General features: G+C 35.9%; 1 protein-coding gene across 1 annotated transcript; it reads left to right on the forward strand.

Annotated features, from left to right (window-relative positions):
* Positions 1–6,400: 6,400 nt before the first annotated feature.
* On the forward strand, positions 6,401–7,881 carry LOC145042982 (V-type proton ATPase subunit c''2-like). Its single transcript, XM_078991508.1, has 4 exons — positions 6,401–6,590; positions 6,680–6,757; positions 7,221–7,391; positions 7,477–7,881. The coding sequence occupies exons 1-4, from the start codon at positions 6,460–6,462 to the stop codon at positions 7,643–7,645; spliced, it is 549 nt and encodes a 182-aa protein (XP_078847634.1). The 5' UTR covers positions 6,401–6,459; the 3' UTR covers positions 7,646–7,881.
* The last annotated feature ends 13,400 nt before the right edge of the window (positions 7,882–21,281 follow it).

Raw genomic sequence — 21,281 nt, forward strand, 5'->3', positions numbered from 1 at the left:
ACAAATCATTTTAAGAAGACTTAGGAGTATCGAGAAGAAAACTCAAATTGTAAGTCACCAATTGAATTTACATTCAGATGATCTAATAACAACACGTATATTTCAATCTCGTAACAAGTCCGAAAATTCTTCACATCGTTAAGTACAATCCCCATTTATGATCCTCTTCTTTCTTCCTTTCCTGCAAATAACACATAATATCATAAGAAAATAATCACAGAAACCTCAACAAATACTGGCGTACCAGACAATTATCACGAAGACTGTCATCTTACTATAAACATCACTAGTGGGCCGACATTGGTGCCTTTGATCCAAAGATACAAGGAAGGTAACTCACCTCAAAATAAAGACGAACCCTACAACTGCTTCTGCTGCGAACCGACTCCAAACATTAAACCAAAACCCCAAAACTAAACTCCATCAATACACATGCCTAAATCCAAGCACTAGGCCCACTAATAGCCCAACTAACCAAGCCCACAATTGGCCCAAGCCCATTGGGCCCAATCAATGCCCAACTCCATTAGGCCCACTAAAGCCCAATTCACCATCCAAGGCCCATTAGGGAAAACCCAGCAAGCAAAGCACAAACAGAAGTCCATTACTCTAAAATCCTTAGTCCATTATGATCCCAAACCAAAGGATAAGTCCAAGACCAAGCTAGCCAACAATCAAAGAACCCAAACTTACACAGGAGGTATCACATCGTGAGCACCTTATGCTCACATCCTGAGGTCGTGAATTTTATCCATAAACTTCCTTGAACATGCTCTCACATCGTGAGGTCTTATTCCTCACGTCGTGAGTCCAGATTTGACCAAAAATGAGCATTAAGCTCCTAATCCATTAAGCCTTAACATAACATAGTCTAGAGGGTCATCCTTGACCCCAAGGGCCATAAAAATCGAAGATTTTCGGTCATTTATATCCAATACATGACTTAAACACCAACTTAGGTCAAAATATAGGAAAAGGACCAAGACTCAAGCTTGGAATCCAAAACCATGACCAAAATCCAAATCCAAGACTTAGAAGACTTAAGATACCACCATGATCCATAAAGTTGCCAACTTTAAGGATCCTATGTATGCTAGCAATATTAGTCATCATTCACATGGACATGTAATGTAGACAAATGATTGTTAGATCTTTTATGCACATAAATGTGTGTGGACCCATCATATCCACCATAAGGGATAGCATATACTACAATGTCACATTTATTAATAGGTGTAGTGTGCTTGGTTATGTTTATATGATTAGACATAATTTTGACACTTTGGAAAGTTTCAAAGTGTATCAAAATTAAGTAAGAAATCAACTGGGCATGAAGATAAATGATCTCTAATCTGAAAGGAAAGAAGAATGCCTTAGTATCGGTTTCTTCGATCATCTTAGAGATTATGGAATGGTTTCCATAATTGGATTCTCCAAGGACAACATGATGTAATGATGTTACTAAAAAGAGAATCAAATGCTATGTGGTTCGATCTATGATGAGTCGTGCTTCACTCTCATTCATTTTTTTTGGAATATACAGTTGAAATAGTAGAGCATATTTTTGAACCATGTATCTAACTATGTCGGTTTGAAAACACCTCATGAAATGTGGAGATGGAAAGTTCCCTGACATTCAGATCTAGTGTTGTGAGGTTTTCATTAGACGAGAAACCAATGACTGACTTGAATCAAGATTTAATAAGTGTTATGTTGTCGAGTATTCACTAAAAATGCTTTATATATGTGATGCTTATAGCTCAAAAGGAATATTACTTAAGAGAAAGAACACACACACACACACACACATATATATATATATATATATATATATATATATATATATATATATCAAGAAGTTAGTGCGAGTCATATTAATCTTGAAGAAATTCAAGATATGGCTGACAATGAACCTATATTTGGCACTAGCTCTCAACCTAAGGTTGAAATACCAATTGAGTCAAGTGATATTATCCTATCTCTTCGTATATCTGGTAGAGTTAGAGCACCTCACAAGGTTATAAGTATCATCTAACTGTTGAAGTAAACACATTGATTAGTGATAAAACATTGATAAATTTTGATAAGCCTAATAGCTACTAGGAGCAGTGGTGTGCCATATGAATACCATTAGAAGATTATAAGGATAACAAAGTTCAATCCATGAAGGATAACTAATTTTGAAATTGGTTGATCCAAAGCCTAGTCTTGTGACAATGGGTAGGAATTAGATCTTCAATGTGAAAACTGAGATGGATATGAATATACACATATTCAAGCTAGTAAGGTGGAAAAGAGTTTCACTCAAACTCAAGAAATTGATTATGATGAAACATTCTCACGAGTAGCTGAGAAATGTCTATTCGATTATTTGTCACAATTGTTTGCTTCTTTGATATAAGATATGGTAAAGTAGATTTTTAAACAAATTTCCTCAATAGTAAAATCTAAAGGATATATGACATATTTTGAAAGGATTTAAACATATAAAGTATCTAAACAAGGTTTGTAAGCTTGAAAAATCTATTCGTAGATTTAAGAAAGCATTATGTTGCAAGGAATCTGTTCTTCGATAAGAAAGTCAAAGAATGTTGTCTTTTTAGAAGTTCATATTAGTCTTGAGCACATGTCAAAACTAGTGCTAGTGTTGTTATTTTCTTGGTATTACATATTGTTGACAATAATACTCATGAGAAACGTTGTCTCTAAGTTGCAAAATGCAAAAGCTCGATAATTGTTTCATTATGATGGAAAAGGGAAGCAATATTGATACTTGGTATTTGGATCTAAAAGTATAGATTGAAATGTTTAATATGATTTAGTTAAAGTATAATATGTTGGAAGATTCCAATATAGAAAAATTCCAAGAAAGCGACTGTTCATATGCTTCATAGCAAGGAATTGAGTGAATCTCAACATTCATTTGTACTATGAAAATGAGAGGATGAGTGGAGTCCCACATGCTTCGAATATAGGATCAATCATGAATGATATAACTTCTACTTATTATGATTTATCTGATATTTTGAGCACCGTGAGATAGGATCAGAAATTGGCTCGACTGAATCGCTAGACAACTGTCAAGAACTTTCTGAGGTATTGAAAGATACCAATGGATGGTTACTTGTGGACAGTAGAGAACATGATCGAGAAGAGTTATAGTGACATGTATTTTAGAGATGGGTTTGATTCATAGTCTAAATGGGTATTCATTTTGAGTTGTAGCATGAAAGGTTTCATGCAAGAGATGGTGGTATGTTTGACAATATGGGTGAGACCACATTGGTGTAAGTAAAGTATCCAAAGAGCGTACCTGGACTGGAAAACTTCATATTTATTCTTGGATTTGTTTTGAGTAACAAATTGTCATTAAAAATATTCAATGAAAGTGCAGTTATATTGACTAAGGATTCTTGAAACCACGGAAGGTCAATACATAGAATGGGGGAATTCAATTACATCCAACAAAGGGTTGCGGATGCAGATCTAGTTGTGAAGTGAATATCTTTTCTATGATCCGTTCATAATAGTGATGACTAAAGGAAAACATGATATTCACGGTAAGAGAATTTACATGAGAAATGTTGACAAGTTTAGTCCATTACACTAAAACATTTATACAATAAATAAATCTGTAATTGTTATGGTGATCAGATACTAGGGAATTATTTATATTCAAAGAGTATGATGCCATAGAGCAATTAGTTTATTATTGTATTCCGTTTTGCGTGTTACTTCCTGAATATTAATTTATTCGGAATGTCACAGTCAGTCGTACTTTTGGGAGTAAGGATTACTGCAATATTCATGAGTACTTGGAAAATAGAGATTTGAAGTATTAATTAAACATACGCTTAGAGATTACTTCATGTATTTAATCGTGAGTCTTCTATTCTTCAAACAGAGATATATAAGTCATATTTTGCAAATAAGTTATGCATTGTTTTAATCCAACACATCTGGTAACTAGGTGTTATAAAGTGTAATTACATGCATGATTTGGTCAGTAAAATGTATGATTATATAGTTAAAGTTTATTAGTTCATTTTGCCTTAACCAGTGTTGCAAAAACCGACCTTGACGGCCAATTAGTCGGCGATTAATTGTTTTGCGGCCTTGAATCGATTACGATTAGGTGTTTGACGAAGTCAGTCAAAATCAGTCAAACTCGATCTTGGCAGTACTCGCCGGTCATAGGAGGGAAATATTTTAAAATTTTAAAATTTTTAATTTTCAAATATCACATCAAAATTTTAAATTTTCAAAAATTTAAGCTTTCAAATTTTAAGATAATAGTATAATTTTTAAAATTTTAAATTTTAAATTTTCAAATACTTAATTTTTAGGAAATATTAATTTTTTAAATAATTTTTTAGCATATGCCACGTAAAATGTAACTTGCTATATATATATATATATATATATATATATATATATATATATATATATATATATATATATATATATATATATATATATATATATATATATATACTCCTAAATAATCACTTATGTCTCCATCGAGACTTGAAACCCAGACCTCTCATATGAGATGGTCACTCCATACCGCTAGGTCATTGGCCATTTGAGGTGTATATATATATATATATATATATATATATATATATATATATATATATATATATATATATATATATATATATATGAACAAATGATCGTCATGATCGTCTTCCTAAGGCCTAAGCCCCTTTATTGTCTTCTAACGGTCATGTTTTGCATAAATGGGCAACACATGCTTTTACTCAACTTTTATTTTGATATTTTGTCTTATATCTAAAATACCATCAATCATGCACAATTTAATGATATAATTTCATACAAAATTGTGAACCATTAACCATTACACAAACCCTTTTCTTATTGATCCCCTATGCATCAGCAACTAGTTTTTTCAATAATTCACCAATATATTTAACAAACAGTTCATACTTTTCTCCGAAACACATATAAAAACATATTATTAAACCCAAAAAGCCAAATAATTCCCTGAATGTCTAATTCAGAATTTAATACTAAATAAATAAAGACTTGAAAATATTTCCAAACATTCACAAAAGTTCTACAACTCAACAATATCTACAAGTTGGATTCTTAGACTTTGGCATGAATAATGCTTGAACAATTCTATCTAAAAAACATAACTTTGATTTGACTGTTCTTCCCCATATTAGTTCCAAAATATGTTGCTTGCAATATGCATGCGTTCAACTTTGAGATTGTTTGTCATTTTCTTGTTTTCTTTCTTCAATCACATCACACATACATACATATTTAACGTCAACTATTTTATAGTAACGTTGTTAAAACATCATACAAAAAACCCAACTAGTCAAAATTGACCAAATTAACTCCCCAACAATTAAATTAAAGGTTGAAGCATATAGCTGAATTAAAAATAAAGATGTTGCTTTTTCTAAATAATTCTACTAACTGATTTTTCTAAAAAATAGATAAATATTTATATAAATTTTAAATTAAAAAATTTATTCTAAATAATATAGAGGTGCACAAAAAAACTTGTTCAGGACCGGTTCATAGTGAACCGGTCCACTATAAACCGGTCTACTATGAACTGAACCGATTTAAGAGCTGAACCGTCGATTTGCACCTGTTTGAGATTTTAGACATCGAAATCGATTTAGAACCGATTTAATAATGGGGAACCGGTAATCAAACCGATCGAACCGGTTTAGAACCGATGTAATCGGTTTAGATAGATTCGAGTTTTTGTATGATGGAATCGGTTTGAACTGAACCAGTTTATGGCTGAACTAGTGTTACTATGCTTGAATAGGAACCGAATCGGTTCGGTTTGAAAAAAAAAAAAAACGGTTTGTACACCTCTAAAGTAATAAAAGATAGAATACATTACACGAATGGTTTCTATAGTTTGGGGTAATTTGCGTGTTTGGTCCCTAACTTATTTTTTTTAATTTGAAAAGTCCCTACTGTTTGTTTTTGTTACGTGATTGGTCCCTGTTGTTTGTTTTTGTTACGCGTTTGGTTCATGTTTTACCTAAAAATATTATTATTTAAATAGAAAAAAATGGTAGGGTATGGTAGGTAAGGTGAATGTGTATGGTTGGGTGTGTTTATTTAAATAAATAAAAAAATCAATGACAAAATAGTTTTTTAGGTAAGACAGTAACCAAACATGTAATAAAAACCAACAGTATAGACCTTTCGAGTTAAAAAAAAACAAATTAAAAACCAAACGTACAAATTACGCTAAACCATAGGGATATTTGTGTAATTTACTCTAAAAATAAGCCAAACATTTCTGATTTGTATGGGCCTGGACTGGGCTGGGCTCAATACCAATCCAAATCCTCTACGTGATCCGACCCGACCTGAGTGGTTATTGAAAATTTGTGATGCACAACTAACATGATAATCTTCGTCATCAGAAACATCGTGTTGTGAGTTCTGAATCTGAAGATGTCTGGAACTGCGATAGTGATAGGGGCATCAAGCTCATGGGCTCGGGCGTTGGTCAAGATTTCGCCCTATACGTTTTCGGCCATCGGAATCGCTATATCGATCGGCGTTTCTGTCCTTGGTGCTGCTTGGTTCGAATCTTCTAACTCTCCTCTTCAATCATGTTAGGGTTTCGATTTTCCATTCGATAATGATTGTAGATCGTTCTTCTGTTTTTTAGGGGAATTTACATTACAGGAAGTAGTTTGATTGGTGCTGCCATTAAAGCCCCACGCATTACCTCCAAAAATCTAATCAGGTTCCTTTTTTCACTCCTAGGGTTTAATTTGATTTGATTTATAATACGATCCCAATATATGATCCGACTATCTTACCTGATTCATTACGGAAGTCTATCGGAACTTATGATCTCCTATTTTGATGATTTTGTTTGAAATTGTGCACGAATCTCAAAATTTGAAATTGTGCGTTTTTAAGGGCTACAGAATGATAGGTAAATATACCAGGATCTTCAAAAACTGTTGAGAAAAATGCAATTTAAGATCGAATGGAGCTTCGCTTGCATGATGATCTCTTTCCAATAACAAAAATACCATTAATTTTGATATAAAATCCATGGTTGACCAATTGTCCAATTGATACATGAACTTGATGCGATTGATTGATGTAGGCCTATGTTGATGAGCCATTGAAATACTTTCATCTTGACAGGATCAAAACCAAAATTCTACTTGTTTAATTTTGCCATTTTTCATTTCCAGTGTAATTTTCTGTGAAGCTGTTGCTATATACGGAGTGATTGTAGCAATCATTCTTCAAACAAAACTGGAAAGTGTCCCAGCATCACAGACATATGCACCGGAATCCATGAGAGCAGGATACGCAATATTTGCCTCAGGAATCATTGTGGGCTTTGCAAATCTTGTGTGTGGGTATGTTATGAAAATATATAATTATATATCTTAAGTTCATTAAGTTAAAAAGAAAGAGATACTTAGTTTAGTTTATTGTTTACAGGTTATGTGTTGGAATAATTGGAAGCAGCTGTGCTTTATCAGATGCACAAAACTCATCCCTTTTTGTGAAGATTTTGGTGATAGAAATATTTGGAAGTGCTCTTGGATTGTTTGGAGTAATCGTTGGGATTATAATGTCTGCTCAAGCAACATGGCCTACTAATGTGTGAGTCACATTCACACGTTCACCATCTCTTTCTTGTATCTGTATGCAAAAAAAAAAAAAAAAAAAAAAATGTTATTCATTATTTTGATCTCTACTGCATTTACTATATATGATATCTTATGTTTGTTTGTTCAATTTGAAACACTTTTTATGTAGCCATAAGATAAGATTTTTCCAGATTGATTGATGACTAATAATGTTTATCATTTATGTAATGAAGCCCATGAGCCTAATCTTTAATTTTGTGTTTGAAGTATATTTTTTTTTAATGTGATGTATTTATGAAAATGAAAAAAAAAAAAAAGGTGTATTTTTTTTTATATCAAAGTTGGGATGTTACAAACAAGATCTAAAATTTGTAGTCTTAATCGGTGTATTTAGCAAAAAGAGTTTAATTCGTGAGTGGGATTCAAACTTAGCAAGGGTTATGTATGGATTTAAGGCTTATCAAGATTTGTTAGAATTAATTATTAATCTAAATGTAGTGATTAAATGGCTTTGTTTCTGTTAAGGTTCGATCAAAAGTTTCATTGTTAATGGAAACAAAAACATTTCCTTGATCATTTGGCACCTTAATAAGCTTGAACACCTATAGGCCAAAGGTTGGCTATCGATTGACCTCTGTTTCGAATTAAGGTGATTAAGCTAACCTTTCTGGCATAGTGTTGACAAAGCCTAAAAGAGAGTCGTAATGTTTAGGATCTCTATAAAACACAGGGGAATCATAGGCTAAAATTAATGGAGAATCTATGAAGGATAAACCACAATACCTAATATTGGGACATATTTTCGTTCTAGTTGGACTTAGATATTGAAAATGTAATGTCCCAAACAACGTGGAAGCTGGAAGAATAAAGGTCACTTGAATTAATGTTTTGTATATCAATAAGGATATTCAACACCATCTATTGCCACATGATTAGGTAAACACGATACGCTTCAACATCTTGCAGTTGTTTTATGTGTTTCAGTTTGACTACTAATAGTAATTACACAATTGAAGAAACACAAAGCTAAAATAATTATTATTATTTATTATAAAAAAAAGTATACACAAGTACGCAAAATCTTCCTCCCTTATCCCCTGATTCTAGATTTAAAAAACAACACCACCACCTCCCTTTCTCCCAATACAAACGCGCACACACAAGCAATACGTACGTGTAAACCCTCAATAATTAAAATAAATAAAAATGGCTAGAGGGGATCAACTTGTCGTAAACCACATTGCAACTGAAACTCAAGATTAGGACTTTCATTTACTAATACAAAAGACCTAGCCGATTCTAAGCAAAACTGAATCCAACATCTCTCTTTGTTACCAAAATTCCCGAATTCCATCATCCGAAATCCAAACTCACGAAGCTATAAGCCTTTTCGAAATCTATCTTCAGCAATAATAGTTTCTTGTGTTTCTCTTTGTACCACTCGACTAACTCATTAACCATTAAGGGGTCATCAAAAATCTACCTATCTTTATCCGGTGAGAGTTTGTTGAAAGACCCTGTAAAATGGTTTGGTCTAGGCATAGTCATAGATAGCAGTAGAAATGTAGTTATTCGTGTTTTGTTTTGGGTTTACGGTGTTTATGAGCAAAGTGGGTTTACGGCCGTAAACACCTTACGGTTCCTAGTCAAGTCTTTAAATAGCGAGTTGTGTCAGTCTTTAGTTGTTGTTGATGCTTTCGTATATTGCCAAGTTGTATCAGACGTTTTGCAGTATTAAAGCGTATGCAAGCTTGGTATTTTGTTCTTTATTGATTTATTAATTCGTGTTTGCAACTGTTATTGTCTTTGATCGTTGGTAGATCAATTTTCGGGACTTTACAATTGGTATCAGAGCAAGACCAGTGTCAAAGGCTTTCAACAGTTGCGTTTTCAACCAAATCGACATCTACTGCAGTCTAGAGAGATTTATTTCAGTCGAAATCAAGGTTTCTAGAAGTTTACGGCCGTAAACTCCTCTTACGGCCTCATCTGCACTCTTCGAAATCGATAGTTCTTTTTCGTCTCCAAGCCTTCGCATTCACACCTTAGTTCTGAGATTTAATTGAGTTGTGTTTTAAAATTAAAACTGAATATTTTATTTGAATTTCATTGACCGTAAACTGAAATTTCTCACAGAAATTGACTTTCCGTTAATCGAAATTTGCATCATTATTTTTCCGGAGTTTAAATCAATAAATATTCTTGGACCGTAAACTCAAGTTTACGGTAGAGAATTTACGGCTTAAGGGTTTACGGCTACGTTGATTGATTTTATAAAATTGAAATTAATTATTGAGTTAATTGTTAATTGCTAAAACAAGATAACTTTTGACCGTAAACTCCAGCTTACGGCCGAGAGTTTACGGCCTAATATTTTCTGCCTGAATTTTCACGACAAAATCAACATTTTTACAGCCTTAAATTTTTTATAAATTTTAAATAAAAATGGATACACAAAATTCAACTCAATACCAAGAGCTTGATGCTGTGATGGGTACAACCATGCGAATTCCAAGACTTATGACAGCTGATGGTTTCCCCGAGTGGAAATATAGAATTGAGAAGTATATAAAGATGAAAGACTTTAAGATTTGGAAATGTGTCTTAAAGGATCCAGTCAGAATCACCACTATAGTTGGGGGAAAGTTAGTCGACAAGGAAATTGAAAACTACACTGATGAAGACTTTGAGAGGGTAGAAGAACAAGAAAAGGCTTTGGCCATTTTGACTATGGCTTTATCTCTAGACATTGCTCAAGGATTCAGAGAGTATACTTCTGCCAAAGCTCTGTGGGAAGCTCTCATTGAAGTATATGAGGGAAATGAAGACATGCAGGAAAGTCGCCAAGATATGCTGAGACAACGCTTCAATATGTTTAATTATGTTCCTGGAGAGACTCTCGAAGCCCAACTGCAGAGATTTACCACTCTCAACACTGAGATGACTGTGGCAGGGATTTTCTATACGAAGTCAGAGATTAACAAGAAACTACTAAATGCTCTCCCAAAATCTTGGGACATGAATGTAGCAGTAATCAAGAAGACTAAGGATCTTAGTCGACTTTCCCTAGCTGAAGTGATGGCTGTCATCAAAGCGTGTGATATTGATGACAAACAGCGAGAGATCAATCATGTGAACTCATACTCATCTGCCAATCTTGGCATTTCATCTAATAATGCTCTCTCTTCTTTCTCCTATACTTCTGCAGGTTCATCTTCCTCTGCACCGGTCATTCCCTACCCTCAAGGACAGCCAATTACATCCATCCAAAATGCTTCATCCTCTAATGTGGCCTCTTCAACAAAGGGAAAGGAGGGTGATGAAAACCTTGTCTTTGCAGCAGGACTTGTGAATTGCTACAATGCTCTTGTAGCTGGGGAACTTCCTCCTCAACTTTCATTTGCAGATCTCGATCAAATCCATCCAGAGGATGTGGAGGAAATGGACATCACATGGCAAATTGCCATGGCTGTATTTAGGGCAAAACAGTTTGCCAAAAAGACAGGGAAGAACAATTGGGGAATGAGTGCTGATAAGAAGGTTGGATTCAACAAAGGAAAGCTTCGATGTTTTAATTGCCACGAGCCAGGGCATTTTGCTCGTGATTGCCCACACCCTGATAGGAGGGTTAATAATGACAGAACAATGGTTGCAGTTGGGAATAATCGAAGCAGTGGTCAAGCAAACAATGAAAAGGCTATGGTTGCACAATCATTTGACTGGGATGATCAAATACAAGCTCTAAATTTGTCTGGACCAGAAAATTCTCATCTAGCACAAATGAGGAATGACGCTCAAACAAGGACTACAGCAGCTGAAGACAACATGATGAAACTTCAATTTGGCTTGATGGTATCCTCCTCCCATGAACCTAAATCATACAAGGTAAGTCTCCCATCATGTTCTAAGGCTTGTATAGATTATGTGAAAACTTTACAGGATAAAATTGAGACATTAGGTAATGAAGTAGAAAATCTTAGGATTCTTCGTGAACTCAGTGATAAATTAATAAGAGACATAGAAGACCTTAGATATGAAGGGTATCGACTTCGAAAAGGACAAAAACCACTTAAAGCTCAACTAGAATAAAAAATTAAAGACTTTAGGAGACTCCAGGAAGACTACAGCAACAAATGTGAAAATTACAATTATGTAGTCAAACAAAATGCTGAGCTTGTAGCTGAAGTTGAATCATTGAAAGGAAACCTTGAGACCGCCAAACTTGATGTCAGAATATATGATTTCTCAAGTGAGGTGGTTGCAAATATGATAGACCAAAGTATGCAGTTTAAAAGAAATCAATCAAAAGGTCTAGGATATAAATTTGTACCTCCTCCCTTCAATCATTCATACGAGCCCAAGCCTTTGTCCAAAGAAGAGATTGCCAATGAATCATTTATGATTTATGGCAAGCACTCCGGTTTTGTTTCGGGAGGATCTATTAATGTTGAAAGTACTAACATTTCTACTTCTCCTGCAGATCAATCCTTGAATCAGTCAAAGCACAAAGTTGAAGGATGTGTTTCTGAAAACAAAATTGAGTCCAAACCTGAAGCTTTTATTTTAAATAAAGACAATTCTTTGTTAAATGTTTTGAGTGACAATTTTTCTTGTGGTGTTTTAAATTATTCTGATACAGTAGCTGATGTTTCTGATACAGTTTTGAATGTTTCTGATATGTCTGATAAATCTTTGAACACTTTGGTTGATAATTTAAACGTCTGTGATAAAATTGTTAATATACCATTAGTCTCAGAACCCTCAATAAATAAAGCACCCTCACTTGTCTCACAACTTGATAATACTGCATATTTTTGTGAGACAAGCAAGGGTGTTTGTGGGGAAAACAAATCCGACAAATGCAGCACAAGTTCTAACAATAACTATCAGATTTGTTTTAATTGTGGCACTAAGGGTCATATTGCTAGAAATTGTCTTAATCGAATGTTTGTGAGTTATAATCTTCCAAGAGGAGAGAACGAATTTAGAGGAAGATCATTAAATAGAAATTCCTCTAGGAGTCGATCTCGAAATGATTATTGGGTAGATAAAAGAAATAGAAAAGGGGGTATATTTCACAATCATAAAAGGTTTTTTAATCATCTTGTCCTAAACAATCTGCAAAGGTCAAGCTCTTCCCAAAGCAATAATGGATCTTCAACCAATTCTGGTAGAAGTAACTCATGCTTTAAGCAGATCGTCAGACATAAAATGAAAAAGTTGACTGAATTTTTAAAAAAACCTAACTATATATGGAAACCCAAATCTACTCCCAATACATCATTTGTATCCTCAGAGAAGCTTATGTGCAATAAATCTGAAAAGGCATTGGGATCACCCAGGAAGATTATGACCTGGGTGCCCAAATCTAATTAAACCCACCCATTTTGCAGGGGCAGTTGCGGGGAAATGTCGTCAGACCATGGTTCGTCGACAGCGGTTGTTCCCGGCACATGACAGGAGACATCACCCAATTGAACGACATTCAATCATTTAATGGGGGATACGTCTCTTTTGTTGGTGGAGATGTAGGAAAAATTACACAAAAGGGCACGGTATCAAATGGAGTCTTGAGTTTTGAAAATGTGAATTTCGCTCCAGAGCTAAAACACAGCCTACTAAGTGTTTCGCAAATCTGTGACAAAGGCTATTCTACGCATTTTACTGACAAAGAATGCATGATTTTAAAGCCAGGTCTTGTCATCCCTGAAGAATGGATTCTCGTAAAGTCAAAACGGGATGGAAATGCTTATATTATCGATATGAATAGCAATCTTCCAAAGCAGGTTACTTGTTTGTTCTCCAAGATCTCTGAGCAAACCGCAATGTTATGGCACCGAAGATTAGGTCACGCCAATGCCAAAAATCTCAATCGTCTTGCAAAGAATGAGATGGTCCGAGGATTACCTGTCAAAGACTTTATCACATTTGAGAAATGTGTGTCCTGTGCTCAAGGAAAGCATCATCGAAAGCCACATTTACCGAAGCAAGTTAACTCAATAAGTCAGGTTCTACAACTTCTTCACATGGACCTATTTGGCCCAGTGAATGTGTTAAGCATCAATAGGAGTTCTTACTGTCTAGTTGTCATTGATGATTTCTCTCGTTTTACGTGGGTTTTCTTTATATCCAACAAAGCTGGCGTCGCTGAATTGATCAAGAGGTTCATCATACTTATTGAGAATCAGACCAATCATAGGGTGAAGGCTATTCGCACCGATAATGGTACAGAATTCAAGAACTCAGTTCTCAATTACTTCTGTTCTGAGAAGGGGATCTTACATCAATTTAGTTCCGCTCACACACCTCAACAAAATGGTGTTGCTGAGAGGCGAAACAGAACACTTAAGGATGCAACAAGGACGATGTTGTGTGACTCCAAGCTCCCTATTTTCTTTTGGGCAGAGGCAATAAACACTGCCTGTTATGTTCAAAATCGAGTACTCATCAACAAAGCTCAAATGAAAACTCCATATGAAATTTACTATGGTCACAAACCGTCAGTTAGTCATTTTCGAGTTTTTGGTTGTCCTTGCACCCTTCTTCACCTAGATGCCAATCCGAAGTTTAATGCCAAAGCTGATGACTGCTATTTTGTTGGGTATGCTGCACGTACCGCTTATCGAGTCTACAACAAGAAAACCAAACGGATTGTGGAATCCTATGACGTGCGTTGGTTGGAAGAGAATGAGACAAACGCGAGAGTGGGTCCGGACTGGTTATTTGATTACACGTCACTTTTCAAATCCTTAAACATGTGTTCAAATGATGTCTCAAGAACTGATCCGCATTTGAAGAGTATCTCTGAAGATGAAGTCGAAGAAGTAGTATACAAACCTGTATCTAAAACCTCCAATTCACTGAAAGAAAAATCTAAAGCTTCTACTGAATGGGGTTCATCCGTTTCGCACAAAGGAGAATCTTCTGATCCAGTTGAGGGGGAGTCTTCTGCTTTATCTGAGGGGGAGCCGTCTGCTGAAATTGAAGGGGACTCTTCTGCAACATCTTTTAATCCTCAATCAGACCACATTGATTCTTCGAATGTTGAATCAAGACCTTCCACATTATTAGAGAAAGAGTTCATTCCAACTAATGCTTCCGCTGTCTCTTCAAACCTGATGGAATTACTCTTTCCTGACCTTATTGCAGATGAGTATGTTGCAGAACCATCTAGTTCTACTCAACAAGCAAATCAAGGAGGACTTAACATTCACACTCTACCCGTCTCCATCAATGACATCAGCCAAGAAATTCCCTCTAGGATTCAACGAGATCATCCGCTCGAGAACGTTATAGGCCAGCTAGACAGTGGTGTTAAAACCAGAAGTCAAAGTGGAGACGTGAATACATGTCTGTATTCTTGTTTCATTTCTCAAATTGAGCCCAAAAATGTAGAAATGGCTCTAAATGAACCTAGCTGGGTGGATGCGATGCATGAAGAATTGCATCAATTTGAAAAACTAGGTGTGTGGAAGTTAGTTGAGTTACCAAAGGGCAAAAAGTCTCTTGACACACGATGGGTTTATCGTAACAAGCAGGACGATTCAGGGGTCATTGTGCGAAACAAGGCTAGATTGGTAGTTCGCGGATTTCGACAAGTCGAGGGTCTTGACTACACTGAGGTTTATGCTCCCGTAGCTCGCCTAGAGGCCATTCGTATCTTCTTGGCGTACGCTTCGTATATGAACTTCACTGTTTTTCAAATGGATGTCAAGACTGCCTTCTTGTATGGCAAGGTGAAGGAAGAAATCTACGTTGATCAACCTCCAGGGTTTGTCGACCTGAAGTTTCCTAATCATGTCTACAAGTTGGATAAAGCATTGTATGGACTGCATCAGGCTCCTAGAGCATGGTATGCAACTTTAACAAAGCACTTGCTCGAACATGACTATACACGTGGTACTATCGATCAAACATTGTTTATAAAGCATGTCGACAAGGACCAGATACTTGTTCAAATATACGTTGACGACATAATCTTTGGATCAACAAGCCAACAACTTTGCAAGGAGTTCGAAAGTGTAATGAAGAAACGATTTGAAATGAGTTCTTTGGGAGAAATGACCATGTTTTTGGGGCTTCAAGTCAAACAGAATTCAACCGGCATCCTTCTTCATCAAGCCAAGTACGTGGATGATATTCTTGAGAAGTTCGCACTTCATGATGCTAAATCTGCCTTAACACCGATGGCTGAACGACCCCTCCTGACTCCAGATCCAGAAGGCGAACCCGTAGACCAAACTCTTTATCAATCGATGATCGGATCCCTAGTGTATCTTAGTGCAAGTCGACCAGACATTATGTTCGCAGTTTGTCAATGCGCTCGCTTTCAGGCTAATCCTAAACTCTCTCATCTTATTGCTGTTAAAAGAATTTTTCGGTACATCAAAGGAAGCCCTAAATTGGGTCTTTGGTATCCGAAGAATTCTGAATTTAATCTTTATGCTTTTACTGACAGTAATTATGGAGGTTGTGAGCTTGACAGGAAATCAACTTCAGGAGGATGTCAATACCTAGGTGACAGACTAGTTTCATGGCAATCCAAGAAGCAGCACACTGTCTCAACTTCGACAGCAGAGGCAGAATATGTGGCAGCATCAGCTTGTTGTTCTCAAGTTATTTGGATCCAACATCAGCTGTTGGATTACGATTTGAATTACTCAGAAACCCCTATCTATTGTGATAATGAGGCTGCCATACAAATTGCTAAGAACCCAGTCCAACACTCTAAAACCAAGCACATCGATATTAAAATTCACTTTATCAGAGACTGTTATGAACGATCTTTAATTCGAATCGAACAAGTCCACACTGATAACAATGTGGCTGACTTGTTCACAAAACCTTTTAACAAAGCTCGTTTTGATGTGCGTGTGGGATTTCTGAAAATGATACGTTTTGAGGATTAATTTTTTTCAATTTTCTTTTTCTTTGTTTGTTTTTTTAGTTTTATTTATTTATTTATTTATTTATCTATTTTATTTTTTATTTTATTTTTATTTTATTTTTATTTAATTTTAATTTTAATTTTATTTCATTTTTGGTCTTCTTAGTCTATTTTAACATTTTACCAAGTTTGTCTTCAATTTTTGTTCGGTCTGTTTAAATTTGCGCATATTTTTGTCTTTTGTTTACAATTCTTAACTATGCACAAATTTAGGGGGAGAAAGAAAATACAAAAACAACAAAAATTACAAAAATCCAAAAATAATGTCATTTCAGTAAATAATCTAAATTAGAGTTATTTCAAAGCAGCCTTCGTTGTAAGTAGTGTGATGGGAAATGATATTAATAAGTGATAAAGGACGACCTGAATCGGCGTAACGTACCTACGTTGAATCATCTACGCTCTGCGCTCGATGTGCTGGTAGGCGCGAAAGATTTTTAAAAAGGGGGACTTGACTAGGAAAGTTGAACCTAATGAATGTAAGGACTCGACAAACTTGACCTAGTTAGATCCGTTTAATCTGACATCACGACGCTCGGATAGGTTGAGCAGGGAGATAAACAAGATAATCTACTCGTCACATTAATTGAACCCGTACTTGGAACCATGGCTTAACTTTTCCTCGATGTGCGGATTCTGTCCTTAATTCCGGTTGAATGGGGCGACTGGTAAATTCCGATAAATTAGGTCTGTAGAATATCATTTTCTTTCTTTCCGTCTGTTAGTCATATGTTGCACCCTTTGCGTGATTGGAAGAGATCCGACCTGGATTGCAACATATGCAACTCTATTTCTCTGTAGGCTATATATAAATGTGTGAAATACTTCTTATCTGTTAGCCATATGCTGTCTCCTTTGCGCGACTTCTAATCCGACCTGGTACACAGCATATGCAACCTTCTTCTTCTCAACTCCTCTAAAGTAGTTAGCAATAGAATTCTGTATCCCTTCTCTCTCTGAATGATTGTCTGCTCACCCGGTGTAAGGAGTACTCTGGAAGTTCTTGATGGTTGGGGCATATCAGGAAGCGGGAAACACGTTCTAGTACACCTAAAATTGAACTCATACAGATTGTCTGTAGATCTCGCTGCTCAATTTAGGTGGATAACAATATCCCTGGTCGTAGTCAATTAAATGGTCACAAGGAAATTTCATGTAAGATTTAGGAGATATAATAATTACCAGAAATTTACAATTAGGTATATGCCCGAATCATGTCATAGGTAAAAGGTCCAAAATGTCACAAATCTTTCGCGTTTAAGTGGACCACAATACTGGCAATCGGTCAGACGAGGATGTGAAAATAAGGGTACCGACAAGTAGAATAAGGCCGTTCAATATCTTTGATCCAAGCATTACAAAAGAAACGATAGTTAAAATGATTCTTAATTTATTTGACGATGGTTTTTATTTAATGTTACCTTTTATTTTTTATTTTTTATTTTATTTTTAATTTAATTTTAATTTTATTCTTAATTTTATTTTTATTTATTTAATTTTTATGTTAAATTTTTTTTATTTTTAATTTTATTTTTATATAGTACTTAAAAAAAACTTCATGGTATGTTTTTTTATTTTTTAAATTAATCCTCAAAAGGTTTTATTTTTATTAATTGGCGAAAAATTAGACAGACTGGGTAGCTCACAGGCAGGAGGGTAAGAAAGGTGGAAAGGTAAAAGAATAAAAAAGGGGGAGTTCACGGCCGGAATCTCCCCACTTATCAGTTTCCGGCCGCAAACCTCTCCCGAAAGGCTCTCAAGGTGTCGAAATTTTTTTCTTCGATTTTCGGAAAAACAAGTATATCATCGTGAAGGTAGCATCGTGTAGATCATGAATATATATTTCGTTTCACGGAATCTCATCGCATTGGGCTTAAAATTAAATAAACTCAAGTTGAGGAGTTTACGGCCGTAAGCTTAGGCCGTAAACTCTGAAACTTGATGATTTGGATTCGAAATTGTTTTGTAATGACGCGACTTCTCGTTGTGTTCACGACTATATGCTTCTCGTTTGTCATCTCAAAGTGAAAGACAAATTTTTGGCCTTTTTCGGTGTAGATATTCATAGGCCGTAAACTCTCAGTTTACGGCCCGTGAATTCAAGTGTAACTTTTCTGGACGGTTTGAAATATTTCAATGATAATTATGCTTCGTATTTTCGAAGTAATTTCTAGGCCGTAAACTGGAGTTTACGGCCCAAGAACATTTGTCGATTCAAATTGTTTGTTTGACTGGGAAACAATTGTTTTTTTCCTTTGCTTAAACCGTGAACCTAAATTTTTCTAAGGGAGTTCTTCTGTCCGTAAACTAGAGTTTACGGCCCAAGAACCAAAATTGTCAAAAGGTTTAATTTTTAAGAAACATACATCTCTAATAAATAATTTTTATTTTGATCAAATTTTACTGTCATATGTTTGTCAAAATAAGTTTTATCATTGGTGTAGGTTTCTTACAATTGTGTTTGAGTGCAGGAAAATGGCAAATCTCAAGTTTGCAGACATGCACAATCTGGCGATAGTTCTTGCTGATCCACCTGTCGTTCATTCCGACATGCTTTCAATGATTCACAGGTTGCGTGAATGTTGTATTGCATCAGCTTTGACAGTTAATCCGGTGATCTATCAGAACATCGTTCGTGAGTTTTGGGCGACGGCAAGGACGCAGCTGGATAATGATGGAAATTTCACAGTCGCAGCGAGGGTGCAAGGACGAGATATTGTAATCGATGAAAGTTTTGTTCGAAATGCGTTGCTGATTGATGATCAACCGAACTATCCGACGGAAATTGGAATAGAGGATGTTCAGAGAATACTACGACGTATGAGTTATGAAGGAACCTACCCGCCAACGTTGAAAAAGCTGCTTCATCCATATTGGAGATTTCTGGCTCATGTGTTCGTAAGTTGTATATCCGGTAGAAGGAGTGGGCATGATGAAATTTCTCAACGCACAACTGGTGCATTGGTATCCTTGGCCTCTGGAATTCATTTCAATTTCTCAAAGTTCATCCTAGAGGAATTTGTCATAAACATTCGGGCTTCTACAAGGGATACTTTTCTCCAACATCCCCGCTTCATTCAATTGTTTGTCGAGATGCAATTTCCTGAGGTTAGGAAGTTAGGAGATACCCTGGATATGAAATCGTTGGGTCCACACACTGTGGGACTTATTAAGCAAAACCGAAGAGGAAAAGTTGTCTTTCGAGGGCGTTATCAATTGGAAAAAGTCGGTAAGTTTACAGAATTGGATGAGACGCCAGTGTCATATGAATCATCAGAACCGACTTCCTCTGAGAAAACGTCTACTGAGGGTTCGACTCCAGCAAACTTTGTGATAGACGTGACTGAAGATGATGAAGATTCACAAGCTCAGAAAGATCAAAGTACCTCTAGTCATGAACATGAGTCGAGTGAAAGACAGGATGAAAGGGAAGTAGGTACCGGTGATGATGGACAAGACTCATTTGAAGATTTTGATCTTACAGGATTTGATAATGATGATATTGCAGCTTCTTTAGCTAGTAGTGCTAATGTTGTGTCCAACGAGATATTTGACACGATTTTTCAAAATGTAGATGATAGTGTTTTGCCGTCAACTGAGAAAAGAAAAACGAGCGAAACTTTTACTCCAATTTCGGAGCAGATGGTGTCACCTTCAACTCCAATAGAGGTAGTTGTGGGATGTTCCCCTCCCGTGTCTATTTCTCCTACATCTGAACCATTTGTTAGTGTAATACCTCTACAGGCTGAGCATCCTCAATCTAAGAGGAGAAGACTTGATGAAAGACAATCCGAGCTAATTACTAGTTTGGTGAGTGGTCTTCCTACACCACCAATCACTACTGCTACTACACGACTTTCTGTAACAAAGATGTTTGCAACTGGACCTAGTTCAGTCTTTGATGTTGGTGGCCCTTCAGCTCCTCCTGGTTTTTCTGTTCCAAGATTTAATAGGGATGCTGCTTCTGAGAGACTAGCTTTGCATATGGCAGAGGAACAGCTTCGTTCGTCTAGCCCTCAAGAAAGGAACATTTCTATGAATGAAGGGGGTGTTCCTGATGATGATTCATCTGATGATAGTTTACGAAAGGAGATCTCGGTTTTAAGTCAGAAGAACATAGAGCTTGACATTCAGGTAGCTGAACTTCGTGCTCAGAACATTGAGCTACGTACTCAAGTGTCTAAACTTCAGTCAGATAGAACTTATCTTGGCGGACAACTTGCAGAAGTTAGGAGGGATAGAAAAGTAAAAGATAAGCAGATTTCTAATCTTCAAGAACATTTCAATCTGCTGACTTCAAGCTACTTCGAACTGAAAAAGAAACTGGAGGATGATTTTGGTGAAAAATATAAAACAAGCGTAGAAGAACAGAGAATAAATTTACATGTACAAGCATATCCAGTAGATGTGCCAGCTAGTCAGTCTTCTGGTTCTGCTGAGCGTATTGGAGTTGTTCCTCCTATGGCTTCTCATATTCAAGAGATCATTCGGAAAAATCAGGAAGATGATACTGAAAGAGGGCAGTTGTTGTTCAAGCGAATGTTACTCAGAGCAATTCTAAAGGGGAATCTTTGATCACTGTCACTGATCTTGAAGTTGTTCGATTCAGAGATACTTTTGGAGATCGGTCGGGTGTAGCTGCTTGGAGATTTCACGATCCTCTTCGACTTTGGATTATTATTCGCAAGAGTGGTAATTCAGAGTTG

The sequence above is a fragment of the Lactuca saligna genome, chromosome 4 (genome assembly GCF_052625555.1).
Source record: "Lactuca saligna cultivar CGN05327 chromosome 4, ASM5262555v1, whole genome shotgun sequence".
In the NCBI taxonomy this organism is placed as follows: Eukaryota; Viridiplantae; Streptophyta; class Magnoliopsida; order Asterales; family Asteraceae; genus Lactuca; species Lactuca saligna.